Raw genomic sequence first — 15,959 nt, forward strand, 5'->3', positions numbered from 1 at the left:
TTAGGAAATATTTAAGCTTGGTTAAATTTTAGAATTCTCAGAATTGAATAAAAGAATGTATATTTAATGATGTATAAGTTACTGATCTTTAATAAATAAAGTCTGTATATCTCAAAGAGTAATGTACAAAGTGAATAATCATTCTAGGTACTCCCTTTGTAAGGGCAACAAACTCACATGGCACACACTCGCGTTCTTGGCACATAAATTATTCATTGATTAGCAACAAATGCTATTAAACATGCACCCAAAGTGCCTAGCTACCAAACCCTTTCGCTCCCTTGTGAAACGATGGAGTTGGGTTAGTGTTGCTGTGTTGTTTGGTAATAGTTAACGGAGGCATTTTAAATTGTCATCTGTTTTGCTGCCTGTGGCTGTGTATTTCTGGTCTTGCGCTTGGACTGCATTTCTGGTTATTGCCCAATTGTCCGGCTCCGATTGCGATTCGGTTCGTTGATGGTTCGCCTAAAAGCATGCTATAAATTTTTTGCTGCCGCCATCAAAGAGCGCTAAACGGCTTACATGGCCACGCCTACGCCGTCAAACACGCCCACCGCCCACTGCCCGGTAGCCATATAGCCCAATCCCATAACAGTTAATGCCAGAGGAGGCCATGAAATTTTTTTCACCCGCTTTTGTTGTATATATTGTATGTAGTACATATAAAACCAATGTATGTATATAGAGAAATTTTAATTTAAATGTTTTTGGCAGCCTTTTGGTTGCTCACCGATACTCGCTTTTATAAACACCGAAAGAAAATAATAGTCTTAAGTCTTTCAAAAATTTCTTTAAGCTTTCCAAACTAATTCTTCTCTTTAAGTTAAATATTATGGCGGATTAAGTTACTTAGATATCCACTTAAATTTTTAAAGTGCTTAAGTGTTAAGATATATTAAGATATATTAATTCCTGACAAATTCCTAAATTCTTAACTTTCTTTTCTGTTATTTAATTTTTAAAAAGTAAAATATTAACTTTCTTTTTACCTCTTTTTTAATGGATACTTTTTAAAGTAGTGCAAATTAAAAGCGAGAATTATTTTTCTTTTACTGTATAAATACGCGGCTTTTATGCGCTGATGTTGTATGTATTTTAAGAGGGAAGGACGAAGTGGGGTTTTCGGTAGAAAAGGGCGAGTGAGTGGGCGAAAGCTGAGCTTGATGAAAATCTGAAAATGGCCGGCAAAGCGAACATTTTTCAATGGCATTTTCTTTTTTACCCCTGAGTAAATTTTTTCAACGCTTTTATTTTTTGTTTTGTATTTGTTTTGTTTGCTCGGGTAAAATTTTTCTGTAGGTGACCCTGAGCTGGGCGGAGGGTTGCGGCTGCGGTTTTCCATTTTTTTTTGCTTTTTTTTAGTGGTCCTGGTCGGACCTGCACGTTGCCCGGCTATAGAAAAGGCACACACATGTGAGTTATGCAGCTGCTCTTGGTGCGGCTTTTAATTTGCTTAATTTTGCGCTTAGCCGCAGCAGCTGGCAAAGGCTACTTTGAAAGCGAAAGGATAATGTCGAGTGACAGGGTCGAAGGGAACTGTGGAGGGGACAGACAGAAAATCCATTCGCTACCATTCTCAGCTTGTGGCTAATGTGGCAACAGATGTTTGGGAATTCCAGTGTTTTTTTTTTCATGTATGTATATATATTTTTGTGTTGAGTGAAATGTGTGCCATGAGTGAGGACTTTGATTAATTATATGTAGTAGAAGGTGTTGGAAAATAGCTACTTTTCGGTTTAAATATTGATTGTACATTTTTCAATACAAAAACTAACTTTAATTAACCTTAAATTTAGACCACATCCATTCAATACGAGACCTGATACATCCAGGACTGCCTGGTTCCATTAGAGCTTAGCTGGAAATGTTACCCGTCCTCTGGTTCGACCCATAACCATAGCCATATTTTGATATAATCGCCAAGGCACACTTACTAGAGCCCATATACATATATATATAAGACCGATCCATGCAAGATTAGTGAGCTGCCGGGCACGCCTCAAAATTGATTTCATGAATATTTCAAAAGGTTTCACGCACACGCGACGAGGACTGGGAAGTGCTGGCGGGAATGTTTTGGGGTTAGCGTAGATGTTGAGTCTGTGGTGTCTGTGTATCAATTAACCTGTTCCTCCAACACTTTGTTGTGGTCGCACGGAAATACAAAAAACACAACCAAAGAAAAACAAAGCACGAAAATCAGAAACCAATACTGAACAAAGCAAAGCCCGCGCTGATGTGTATCAAAAGCAATAAGCATATTACTGATACGCCGCGTTGGCCTGCCGGCTAAAAGGAATTTCAATCAGGCCACCATTTTAATTGACCGCCAATTTGAGCAGTGGCCGAAATGTTTACTACATTTATTTTGTTTGAAATGTAGAAATTCAACGAAAAATTGGTTTAGTTATTGACTTTATCACGTATTGCGGTCGTCCAAAGTGGGAGGTGTGGCTAAGGGTCAAAAACAAAATGTAGCTGACCTTGCAAAAGGCTCTTCAGACAGTCAAAGCTATTCGCATGTCGAAAGTTGCCGGCGCAGCAAAGTCAAGTCAAGTCTATATATGCAAAAAGAGACCAGGATCCTAGGCTGGGGAAAGGACAAGTTCATCGCACCAAAAGGACAGGTCCAGACAGCTCCAGGGCATATCCGTATCCATGTGAGTGAGTCTCTCTACGTGTGGCTGTGTGCGTGGGTCCTGTGTTTGACTTTGGGCTTGCAGCCAAAACTGTTATCAGCCATTTTAATAATGGCCAGCTTAAAGTGTAGGACAAGAAAAATGTTTGCCAACAAAGGACCCGGCAAAGGAAACGAACGAAAGAAAGCCCCCCAAAGAAGTTGTGAGAAAATCATTAAAAATTCCCTGGGCAGAGACATTGAGTTGGGCTAGAGGCCAATATACCTGGCCCTAGACTCTCATCGCATGCTGAGTATTTAGCCGAGGTCAAATTGATATGTCTGCCAGGACGAAAACGGGCCAGACAGGCCAGGACACCCTAGAGGGAGAGATGTATGGCCGGCACAATTGTCAGAGGGTGTGATGCAGAAATGAATGGCATTAGTCCATAAGAAATAAAACATAGCAGAAAAAAACTAAAGAACTGAAAATAAAGGAGCAAGGGAAAGAATATTTAAAATTTATTAATATAATGAATTATTTAAATATTTCACTGCAGAACTATTAAGTTGTATTACTGCTTCCTTAATTTACTTTTCAAGATATCTTTGCTCAAATTGTTAAATTGTTTCCAGTGCACAGCTAACGACCAAAATGTGGAAGGCACCTAAAAGGAATATAATCTATTCCTGTCCTGAATTGCACTTTGCCTCTCTGCTGCCTGATGACGACTAAATGTCACTCAAGTGTTATTTACAAGCACTAGAAAAAAACTACTATCCAGACAGGAGCGGATTGTGTGCTTGCGGGGGGAATGAGGCTGGAATAAAATCCTGGTAATCGCAATAAAGTGTGGCAAAAGGTTCCCAGACCTTGTAAGTTTGCATTTGTCGAGAGCCGCAAGTGGCTTTTATTGTGCGGGAAAGAAAATTAATTTGGTTGCTGCAATTAAGCCGGAGGAAAACTTGGACCTAAGAGTCTACAAAAAATAACAATAATAGTTCAGGGATTATTTATATACATTTTCCTTGATAGAACCAAACTTAAATCCGTTTGCCAGGGGGCTCTGTTTTTGCCAGAAAAACCACAACCAGAAAAAGAAGAAAAGTAAACCTGGAGGCACAAATACACCAAAATAAGTGCGCTGGAAAATTTATTTCATCAATTTAGCAGTAAATTGTTTAGAGCATACTTTTTTTTTCTCGGCGACAATAACAACGAGACCATAAAAAGCTTAACCAACACAAAAAAGCAGCACAAAGAACCTTCGACAACAGCAGAATAAATCGATAAATCTTAAAAATCGTTTTGTTTAGGCCAGGTCGAAACCGGGCGAAAGTAAATACAACAGGCGCTCAGCAAGAGGACTTTAAAGCATCAAATATTACGTATTCGCAGCGTGTGCGTCTGCCAGGGTTGTGGGAAGAGAGAGACAGAGGATGAAAGAGAAAGAGAGAGAGAATCAGAGTGAGAGGGAGATGGCCTATAAACGAAGATATAGCGAGTTCAAGCCGGCTTACCCCTCAGAGCTTTTCCCAGATAAACGGACCATGGACTGCAGCAGCCACAAGAGTTGCACGAGTCCCGCCGACTACATGTGTAAATTACGACGAAGCGGGTGAGGGGGGGGTGGTCTGCTCCAGAGGGAGACAGACAGCGATAGTGTCGGAGGTGAGAGAGAGAGAGAAAAAGCTGCCCTGGAAAAGTGGCTAAAAGTGTACGTAAAAATGCATGATATATGGTAAATGTTTTGTGGCATTTTTGGCTTAGTTCTGGAGCGTTCCAAGCGGCGACCAGCAAGCGGCAAGCGCCATGAAGCCTTGGCCATATCTCTGGCAGTATCTGTTACTCGTAGCAAGCATAATGCATACAAATTGTGGTATTTTCCAAGCCAGCTCAACTGCTTCATACAAGAGCCGCCGCTGCTGCGGTCCCTGGCATTTACCGAGCTTCCGAGGGCATTGAACATGACATTTAACGATTGCCCATTGATAAGGGCGGGACTTTCCCTCTGAAACAAAGTGCACTTCAGCATTTGATAGAGGGAAATTGGGGTGTATCCTCAAGGAGCAGGTGTGCGAGGATATCAACAATTTTTTACTTTGGTTTCTGAATGTGAAAGTAAATATTCATGGCCAGGTTTAAGCCAAAGATTTATTGCATATATGAATTCATTAAGAGATAATTATCAGGTATTTTATAAAGGGATTAGTAATTCTAAGAACATTATACTTTTTCCCCTGACTTAACATTAAAATAAAGGCGCAGAAAGCGGCTTGGAAATATAAGGAAAATAATTCAAGTAACTTATCTTGGTACTTCCTTTAATTATTATAAATTTGGATATATGAAACGTATGTGTATTTATTTATATAATAATTTGCTTAACAGATTCTTTTACTCTAAGCATAATCGAACTATATATATATTTGTTATTGATAAATTTATTCTAAAATATGAATACATCTGTAATTAAAGCTTTTTATTTATTTGATTAACTGAACAAACTATTGAAAGTTTGTAAGCTTCCATTCTTATTTGAGAGTCCCATAAGACCCCGAAAAATAAAATATTCTCCATAAATATTCCGGAATATTTTTTCATCACCTCATAAAGTTGCATATAAATAAAGAAGGAAACCGCAAGCTCAATTTTTCGTGGAGGGGCTGTCGAGTTTAGTAATAGAAACCTAAACACTAAAATTGAATTATCTGCCCTGACCGGAGCACAATTTAAAAATTACTCGCTTGGAAAATTCAATCAGCCAGCGGACTAAGGAGGAAGGACACCTTTCCGGCGCTCCTTGGAACTCCTCCTCTTCCTTTTGCAGTTTCCCAGGCTTCATGCGAAAGTAAATAAATAAAATAAAAACCCGAAAACAATTTCAGAAGGTAGCCAAAAAGGAGGATGGCGAGTAAGGGAAGCCTGAGCATCTTTAAAAGGCCGGCACGAAAATGCCTAAGATGCTTAGTATTTTTGGTTTCTTTCAGCTTTTTTTTTCGGCCGCTCAGGCATGAAAAAAATTTACACAATTTAATGTGTTTTTTTCTTCGGCTGCTTACAAAGGCTTCAAGGAATTCCGGGGCTTACTCGTTGTGTGTGTTGACTCTGGCTTTAAGCTGCTCAACTGAAGCGCGAAACGACAATTTGCGCTTGTTGTTTGTTCCTCGCCACCACTTGTGCCCCCCTCACTGGGTTTTCCTTTACGCATTAGTGGCGGTAAGCAGGCCGAGGAAAATCACTTGGCCGCCTAACTAAATAAACGACTTTCACAGGCCCCCTTTTTCCCGCCATGGGTGTTGATTCACCTTAAAGCATAGACAAGCGCACCTGGTCGAGGATTGCATGTTTAGAGTTTGTTAGTTTATTTTGCACTTACTCCAACGCCACGCCCACGTCTGGGCCACGCACCTGAAGTGGCGAAGGTGCTTTGCCATTCAAATTGTGAACCTTTAATGATGACCCGGCCGAAACAAGAGTCAAGGTTAATTTCTACTCGCACAAATATCTGGCGAGATTCAGGAATGGTTAAGGGTCGTTTCATTTATGTAATTATAGAAACAAGTCCTTGACGAGGGCAGCTATCCAGGAAGCACTTGAGAATACACAGGAAAAATACATTTGGACTAATTATTTGTTATTAAAATTAAAGGAAACCGATCAAAAATATTGATAGTACTTCTAATAATATGTTTTGTTTTCGATGGCAACTGTCTGTAGGTTCCTATACTTCTTTTTGAAAATTTCAAAGGAATATCCAAAGATATAACATTTTTCTCAGTGACCTTTAATAAGAGCAAGCATTTCGCATATGAGAATCTCATAGAGTTGCGTTTAAGCATCCTTAATCCTGCTTATTTCCACCGCAGCACAGGGAGCCAGCAACCTGAAGCTCTCATTATTTATACCCTGACATGGGATCTCAATAAGGAAACATTTCCTATTTTGCCGCGCTTTGAGTCTAAATTTCAATTGGATTATTTATGGGAACAACCACTGTTTGGGGCATTCAAGGGTATTCTCAGGCCTCGCCTTTGCAAAGTGGAAAGCTACACATCTTCACATGCGCGGCACAAACGAACACAAATTCATTACAGCGGCAACATCGAATAATGGCTTTGTCTGTAAGTAGCTTGTGATTGAATTGAGCCGCCAGTCCTTCCTTGCCCCGCAGGACTGAAATCTTTTACCTTTCGCTCACCTGGCAATTGTTAGCTGGCTGGCTTGCTCGAGTGTGTGGCTGAGTGTGTCTCTGTGTGTGTGTGTGTGTGTGTGTGTGTGTGTGTGTGTGTGTGTGTGTGTGTGTGTGTGTGTGTGTGACAAGCCAAATGAAAAATGAAATCAAAGCATTCAAAGCGCGACATGCGCTGACAATGTAAACGACACCAACGCTGCGACGACTCTGCCTCTGACAGGATTCCACTCGTAGCTCTTCTGCGCCGCCCCTGGCTTTTCCTTTTTCCCCTCCCTGGATTAGCACACCAGATTCTTTGGTTATTTATGTGTGTGTGCCCCATAAAAAACGAGCATAGATCCCCCCACGAAACACTCACACACACAGGCGGACACCCACACGGGAGAACAGAGCGCACATACACACCGGGAATCCTTTTCAATTATTTCTCCGTGTGGTTGCCTGGTTTTGGGGGTTTGGTTTTAGGTTTTCCCCCAGATTTAGGTGTGTTTGCTTTGGCTCTGGCGAACTCGAAACTTTTCAAATCCCGTAATTTCTGTATCCCCAAAGTAGAAGCCACTTAACCCTATCAAATGTTTAAAAATTACCGATTGTTGCAAGGATTCTTAAGCTATTTATATATTTAATTACGCTCCATTCACTCTATTCACATTTGGTAAAGTTCAAATCAATTAAAATCATTCTCTTTAATAAGTAACGATGAGTAATGTGTGTAAATTTCGGAATATTTAATTTTGAATATCATCTTGTGCAATTTATTCGGTCTAATTACTTATGCTTATAATACAGCACCGACACTGATTGATTTGCCATTAGCGAAGGCCATTCATCATTGGCTGACTAACAAGCACATATATTCAAACATATATGTTGCATATATGTATCTCCATTCCCCTCCACAACTTTCCCTTGACAATTGCCCCACATTCGCGTGCAATTATCATTGTTGTTGACATTAGGAGGGGATCCCGTCACTCTGGCTGCACTCATTACATGGCAAGTGTTCGTGGCCTGTTAGCGCCTAAAAGCAATTCGTTGTAACTATTTTCTATGTGACTATGGGCCCCGCCATTAATGTCTTTTTGCGTAAACAATTTTAATTCCTTGCCTCCAACTGCTGCAAGTTTTGCATTTCCATTCGCATTCGCATTCGATAAGAGGCGACAAGCCGTGCGAGAGGGGGTTACTGTGAGGCACACGAACCTGGGGGGGGGGCGAATTATGGTAAAACATACAGGGGGCGTGGCCCTAGGAGGAGGTGGCATATGAAACGAGGACTTGGCATGCAAGCGCCGAGCCATGTCAATGCAAAAAGGGATCAGGAGAATGGAGACAGACAGGACAGGAACGGGGCATAGGCGAGCCTTGCATGTCCTCTGGAGATACCACACTTTAAGATACAATCTAGCAAGTATCAAACAAATTAATTAAATCCCTTTGCTTATTAATTATTACTGTTGAAAGTAAGTGCAACTATTGATGAAATCATTTGGGTAACGGTAAATAATAATTCCCTGAAAGCTAATCAATCACTTTAAAGGGTCATATGTAAAAGAGAGTTGTGAAGGTTGTGATTTCTTGTTAATATTAATATACTTTAGCTCTACTCCATATATATTTCTCTCAGTGACTGACTCTCCTGCCAGTTTCTGAGTGTCTCTGGCACAATGCAAGTGACAGTTTATGGCATGCAGGTATGGCATGCATTTTATTTGCTTTCGATTAGACCCGACTAACTGTCTCGTCTGCTGCAGTTTGTTTGCCATTTGTTTATGGCGACTAATTTCGTGTTAAGAAATTTGCAAACAATCCGGCCTGGCCCCGAAGGTGCTCCTCGTCCTGCTCCTTAGCCTGTCCATTTGTCACGGTTGAATGGGTGTTTTCAAAGGAGCACACTGCCAAACAGTCGCAGTCGCAATGCCAGTCTAGACAAGGGTCCGTACACTCGCATGACGCAGCCTGTCAAAGGCAGCTGCTCGTCCTTCTCTCTGTCTGTCTGTCTGTCAGCCTGGCCTGAACTTGAATTTTAAATGGCCCGAACCGCAAATAACATGTGTGCAGACGGATGCGGGCCATGTAGCCTGTGGTCAGTAAATGTCAGCGGCAGACGGGAAAAAATCAAACACAAACCACCGCATATTACGCATTAATAAGCCAGAACTTCTCTTCGACTAAATGACGTCCAATAACTGTCAAATTTGACAGTCTTTCCGCATCTAATTTTACCTTATGGCATTTGTAATAAATCGATTTTAAGGGAAATTAACATAAATATTTTTAGGAAGAGTTAGATGGTAGGGACTCCTATGCCTAATCGTTAATTGGTTTCTTCTATGTTGAATAAATCATTTTATAAAATGCGGGGAGTTGAAAAACGCTAAATCAACAGATTTTCCGACCTCCACTTGATGATATTGTCACGTACGGCGTTATACGCTGCGTATGCGCAACAAATCGGGACCAAAGCCAAATAAACATAATTTTCTCCTTTTTTTTGTGGGTGTGTGTGGCTGGTGTTACTCTGTATCTTCTGCTTTTGCTGTCCCATCAACAATCAAGCTAAAAGCCACGTTCAGGTGAAGTTTGCCCCTTGTTGTGTATGTGGTGGTGTGTGTGTGTGTCGCATATGTAACAATGTTTGCCTGGCCAGATTAAAAATTATGCTTTGTTTGCCCAACTGTCAGCAGAAAAAGCACGAGCAACACCGTCGACATGGAAAACCCCCCAAAAAAACGAGGCAAATACAAAAAAAAAATGAACAACTGGTGTAAAAAACTTTTCTGGCCTATACACAGTGACAGTGACAACAAACCAAACAAAAGTTGGCCAACAACAACACACGAAAAAAAAAAATGAAACAAAATCACAAAATAAAATCAAAGAGCCAGAGAGTTCCGTTCTTACCTTGCCCCGAAAATGTATGTCAGCTGATGCATAAGAGCCACCCCACCACCACCCACGCATCATAATCATTTTGGATTTTTTTCGGCCATACTGTGTTGTTGGAGGCAATCAGCATTTTTCTTTATTTCTGGCCCGTTTTGCAAGCTGAAGTTTATTTTGTAAACATGCCACTAAAAGTTTTCCACTTTGCTCTAAAATACTCTAACCGAATGCCAACACCAGCGACAACGTGTCCCTAAAACCTCAGGCCCCGCTCTCTCCCTCTCTTGTGCTGCCCAGCCAGTTTCTTTGTGCTTGCCGTTTTTTAGTTAATTTAAAAAGTTGATTTTTTTCTTTTTGTCGACCTCCTGTACAAGCAGAGAAATTCCTGTCGTTCGTTCCTTGCTTTTGATTTGCAGCAGTCAGAAAAATTGGTAAGCGATTCGTCGAAACGTTGCGGAGAACTACACACAAACACGAAGGAGGGATATATATACATATATTTTTGTAGTGGCAGTTTTGTAGTTGCGGCTGGTCGAGTCCTGGGAAAACTGACATTTGTGCTCCTTTCCTTCCTTCTTCAGTATTTTCTTGTACATATTTTTTTTTTTGCCAAGAAATTGCTTTTAGAGTTTTCTTTTTTTTTTCCTGGGTTTGCTTTGCTTTTGACTGCTGCCGCTCAAAAAATGTTTCTTTTATTTATGTGCTGTCACCGAAATTGAATTAGAAATCGCTTGTGCTGGCAGCCAAACCAGAGGTCGAAATGGATCTTAACTCTGTGAAGTTGTGATGAAAGAGGATTCGCACAACGTGTTTAAGTATCTAAAAAAGTAAGTCACAGGTTGTTCAAGAACTAAAGTTCCTTGGTTTAAATATTAAAGCTTATTACTTGGTAGTGCCCAGAAATACAATTACTTTTAAAGAGCTTTCTGATTCATAAAAGTTTTTTTTTATAATTTTTGTATAAAATCAAAGCTTATTAACTTTGTTTAAAGCAGAAAATTGCATTTAAACCTCAGGTTGTAATCAAAAGAAACATTCCAATGAGGCTTTAAAACTATAAAAATCTTATAAAAGAAACTAGTCTTTATTTGAATAAAATATAAATATTTTCTGCACTTATATGCAAAGATATATACATATATCCATTTCAGATAAAATAACATTTAAATGCAAAACACTGTAGTTTAATTGTCAGAAATTCCCCGATCTATTCTGCAATCAAAACAGGCCCCCTTAATGGCAGCATTTAACCCTTTCCATGAATTTCAATGGCCACGTTATCTTGGCCAAGATTGACCGCTTTGCTTACCAAATATTCGCATTGTCTGCATTTTAATGGCACACAGCAAGGATCTCCATTCAACTGCACTTCGCCCGAATGCTGCACGTTTGGCGGCCTTTAATTAGATTTCATTCGACCGTCGTCCGTCGACATCGTTGTCTTTTCATTGTACGCCAGCATTCATAGTTCCCTGCCTCCTGTCCGAATCCTTGTCGCAGGACATCGACGCCCGCTGACAACTGCGTTGCGTTCCAGTTCCCCTTCCTCATTGCCACTTTGCATATAGAGCTCCATCTCGCCCAGTGCTTGTCAGCGCAAAATTTTTGCGCTTTTTGCGTGAAAAATGATGGGAAATAATTTGCCAACGATGCTGTCCTTGGTCCTCTTTTGCCAGACCGAAAGACCAGGAGTAAGTGGGTCGTGAACGTGCGTTTGATGTGGCCATTTGGCGCACCTCACCAGAGATAGAAATGGAGAATGGCGGGTGCCGTGGGATGGTTTGTTTTCTCCTCTACTCTCTCTTTTCTCTCTCGTTGTGTATATTTTAGGTTAAATTTATTTTACTAATTATTATGTAAGCGGCGGCGCTTTGAAGCTTCCAGCGCAAGTGTTGGTTAATGAAATTAAAGCGCTTTTAAAGTGCGCCACGCCACGCCCATCGCTCCGTATTGTAATTTATGTGCCAGCTGTGTCTAACACGTTTTAAAATGTAGCATAACGCAAATGATCGATAATTTATACCCATAAAATAAAGTTAACCTTGCTGAGAGAAAGCTCCACCCCCTGGACCCCGCTGTGCAATATGATAATGTTCCGGTTTTAACTCAATTTCAGATGCCAACGCCGGGCGATATTCCCCGTGGTGGCCCAAGGTGGACAGCAAAATAAATTTTTACACACATATCCAGTGAAATAACAACATGCACACTATATACATATATATATTTTACCTTACTATATATAGTAGTATGTATATTTTTTTATAGCTCTCCGGGGATAATCAGCGGAAGAGAGAGAGATTGGGGGCAGCATCGGTAGCAAAGCTAATGTAAAGTCCAACACAGACACATAAAAATGAGAATTTATGCATTTTTTCGAGGCTCAGACCGGTGGGGCAGAAAACAGTCAGCCAAAGTAGCCACCGCAGGGAGCAGGAGCAGGACGAACAACAGCCTGCCAGGACAGGACAGGATCCGGGATCCTGGAACCAGGAGCACCGGCAGAGGTGACACAGGTGACGCTTTTGTGGATTTGTGGCCAACATTGGCGTTTATAACTAGCGGGGGTCGAAGGGGAAAGGAAGTGCGCACATGTCGCTGTGGAAAAACGCTATGGCAACAAAATGTCCATAATGAAGTTGTAAAAATTGCATAATTTTATTTCGTTCTTTTTCGTATTAATTTAAACATTTTTACCTCTCGCTGGGCAAAAGTTTTGTTCGTTTATGCAAACGACACAAAAAAAAAAATGAATATATATAAATTGGTTGACCACACTTTTAAATGTTTGGTCAGAAAAAATATGTACTGAACTTCAAACAATGGATTTAAATGTTCAATTAAGGGACGCGTTCTGGGAAACGAATAAATGGCCAAAAGGAGACTTAAATTGGCCAGGTACATTGCACATTTCACAAGAATTGAAGTAGTAACAACTTAACACATTTAATTGTATAAAACAATATTTCCCATTTAAATTTTAAGAATTTAAAAACTGTATTTTTCTACATAATTACCCAAATTAATCTTATCTCCCTTTTCTTGACTTGACACACATAAACGAGCCTTTGAAAGAAAACTCAAAAATGGCTAATTAAAAATGTATAACTTTTGATGCATAATTAAATTTTATTTCTTGTAAGCGACTGAACAGAAAGTTAAGAAAAAAGAAAAACAGTGCCACATTTTAAAGTCCCCAAAAAAAAAGTGGGAAAACATTTTGGGTAAACAAATGCGGGCGTGAAAAATTGCAATTGCAAATGAAACGGACACTGAGCAAATACACCAAATTGAAAAGCAAATGATGGCCAATAAAATATAAAACGAAAATGGAAACAAAAAATGCCAACCGAATAAATAAATTTCGATCTTTTCAATAAATATTTTTTTAATTTAACAGAAATAATCGCGATTAAATATTGTCTCTATAGATGAAATATACATTTTAATTGGTCGAAATTGCAATGATTTTAATTAAGGAAAAGTAGAGTAAAGAAACCCTCCTAAAATAAAAAGAAACAAAGGTCTTTGATATAAAAAATACCCTTTCTAAACCCTTTATCCAACTTTTGACTTGATTTCATAGCTGAAATCATTTGAATATTTATAAAAGAGTCTATCGCTTAGAAGTAAATTCTGAAACTCACCCGGCTTGAAGCCATCGGCATGCTCGTGCGTATTAGCACAGGATATGATGGCTCCCATGATCAGGCAAACGACTAATGAGATGGTCCTGGACATGGTTATGGCTCTGCAACCGATCCGGATTGGCTGTGATAGCGGCTTAGTTAGTATTCTAGGCGTGGCTTGGATGCCGGAGCTCACTGCACGAGCATTGAATATGCTAATAAATGGGGCTCGCTCCGGTCGAACATCGCTTCAAATATTTAAGCTCGTTGCTCTAATTCGCTTTTCTCGGTGATTTGTTGGCGGCGTTTTATCGTTTCGTTTGCTCTTCACTCGTGTTTTTTTGTATTTCACTTAATTAAAAACTTTTTGGGCTGCACATAAATTCATTTTAATATTTACAAACATTTTTCTTTTTTTCTTTGCACGGCTCCTTTTCTGCCTACGCTGGTGTTTGTACAAAACGCATAACCGTTAAGATGAATTTTTAATAGAATTTGACGAGGCTCAACTTTGGTCACCTATATATATATATATATAAATATATGTATATATGTATGCAAACATTTATATATATAAATTTGTATATAAAAGTGTGTGTACGCTGTGTGTGTGCGCGCTCTTGTTTATAAATATTTAAAATAAAACGCGCACGTGTTGCTCATTTCGCGCTCGTTTTCTTTGCCCGTCCTGCATTAAAAATGTAATTTCAAAATCCTTTTTCCTCGCATCCTGAGGCTAAGCCGTTGCCATGGCCATGTCCTTTTCCTCGCCGAGTGATAACTGCAATTAAACATAAAGAGATGGATCAAATTAGAGATTTAGCTCGTAATGTCAGCGGACGTTTCATGTGGTTAGTTGGGTTTTAATTAAAATTCTCGCATATTTGCCCACTAAGCCAGTTCGTTCTGGGCACCGCTTTTAGGGGATTTCATGGCACTGCTCTGCCATAAATAAATGCTCATTAATTCGAAGTCCATTACATAATGCCAGGACAGATAGACATTCACAATACACACTTACACACACAGGGAACAACTTAATGCCAATCAATAATGATGGATTAGCTGGGGAGAAGCTTACACAGGAGAAGTTCCATCTATCGGTTCGACGGTGGGTTAAGCAAACAAATAGTCCAAGTTTAGCTTAGATGGAAATTAATTGAGGAAGAAGGAAAAACAAAGAGCACTGAGGGAAAAGTTTGTTGGGAAGTTAATCTCAGTTTCCTTTTTTTAATTTTTACATAATTACTAAAGAATGGTATTATTTCTGAATTATTATATATACAATCACAGCTTTGAGTTCAGTTATATATAAAACTCCTTCTATATATTTTATTATCCATCATCATAATTTTCTGCAGTGCATTTTCACGGGAGATATGGTTGGAATTCAAATACCGTGACCCAGAGCAACATACACCTTACATGACATTCCCAATCGCCTTGTCAATGGCCTAATGTGTGTGTGTGGCCGCAGAGTTAAGCAACCGGAGGACTCCAGGACATCCCTTCGCCCACCCCTTCCACCCCTTGCTAACTAACGGTAATTGACAAAAGAGTCATGAAAACTTTGACTCGAAAGTTGTTGCCACGTTTTTGTTTAACACGCAGCCAAACAAGCTGACAAACTTGTATGACAGGCAGTCAAGCGAAGTTCTCCAGCGCCTGGGAAAAACCTGGTACTTGGTGGGAGCCAAAAGGACTAAGAGGGAGAGAGGAACGCAACAGGATGTGGGTGCAGGTGCGATGGGTCAGGGGAACAGGACCACCTGAGCAGCGGCAGTAGCAGGTAATGTCAGTAGTCACACCCTCGCAGAGCTCAGCCCAGGGACAAGTTGTGTTACTTGAGCAAGTTTGCATTGGGTAATTAAGAGCTGTGCTAGTGTTTATTGAGAGATTGTCGGCGGAGAGTGTCTCTACTTATGTGGGAGAGGCTGTGGGGGTCCTTAGGGGGCGAAAAAGTTTAGTTTTTCAAGCCAAGCAGACCACGAGGAAAAACTAGGGAAAAACTTTGTCTTATAAAAACGATTAGCGAGCATGGGATAACATCTTCATTTATATATATATTATTATTTTTTAAGACATCTTCAGGAAGGGAGATTATTTTTATAAAAGCCTCATTATAAGGACATTCACACTTAGCTTTTTAAGTAAATGAGTTTTTTTTTTTTGGGTAACTTATATATATATTTTAAATAGTAATTCTTTCTAATGAGTATGATTGTAAAGACTGTATTTTTTCCCATCTTCCATTCAATTTTCCTACATTTAACATAAACCCTTGAGATATATATCTAGGCAGTAATAATTTCTGCACTGCTTTTCCCCCCAAATGGCTCGACAAATTCCAAGTCACTTGGCTAGTCAGTGAACCCATTTGCCCATGTGCCCATGGAAAGAGTCAACAAATGGCACATTAGACACTGCAACCGATGGCAGCGGCTGAAAAAACAGCAGGACGGTGGCAAACAAAAACCATTGACAAAAACCCAGTCAATTATGCCAACAATATGCACACATTTCAAAAACGATGCCAGACCGACCAGGAGCGAGAGCCTCAACAACAAACACGGCAAGGACAACACGGATATACCATAAAGCTCTCTGGCAATGCTAAACAATAACACAAAA

The 15,959-nt window shown here is 40.0% G+C and overlaps 1 protein-coding gene across 1 annotated transcript in view; it reads right to left on the bottom strand.

The window, feature by feature from the left end:
* LOC147643866 (tyrosine-protein kinase-like otk) overlaps positions 1-15,959 on the bottom strand; it is a 55,285-nt gene that overhangs the window by 18,705 nt on the left and 20,621 nt on the right. Inside the window, exon 2 of the mRNA XM_086832027.1 lies at positions 13,347-14,109. Within this exon, the coding sequence (XP_086688153.1) occupies positions 13,347-13,440 (94 nt within the window). The 5' untranslated portion in view covers positions 13,441-14,109. The remainder of the gene's footprint in view (positions 1-13,346; positions 14,110-15,959) is intronic.

The sequence above is a fragment of the Drosophila serrata genome, unplaced genomic scaffold (genome assembly GCF_035046125.1).
Source record: "Drosophila serrata isolate PLE 108 unplaced genomic scaffold, ASM3504612v1 contig_241, whole genome shotgun sequence".
NCBI classification, from domain to species: Eukaryota; Metazoa; Arthropoda; class Insecta; order Diptera; family Drosophilidae; genus Drosophila; species Drosophila serrata.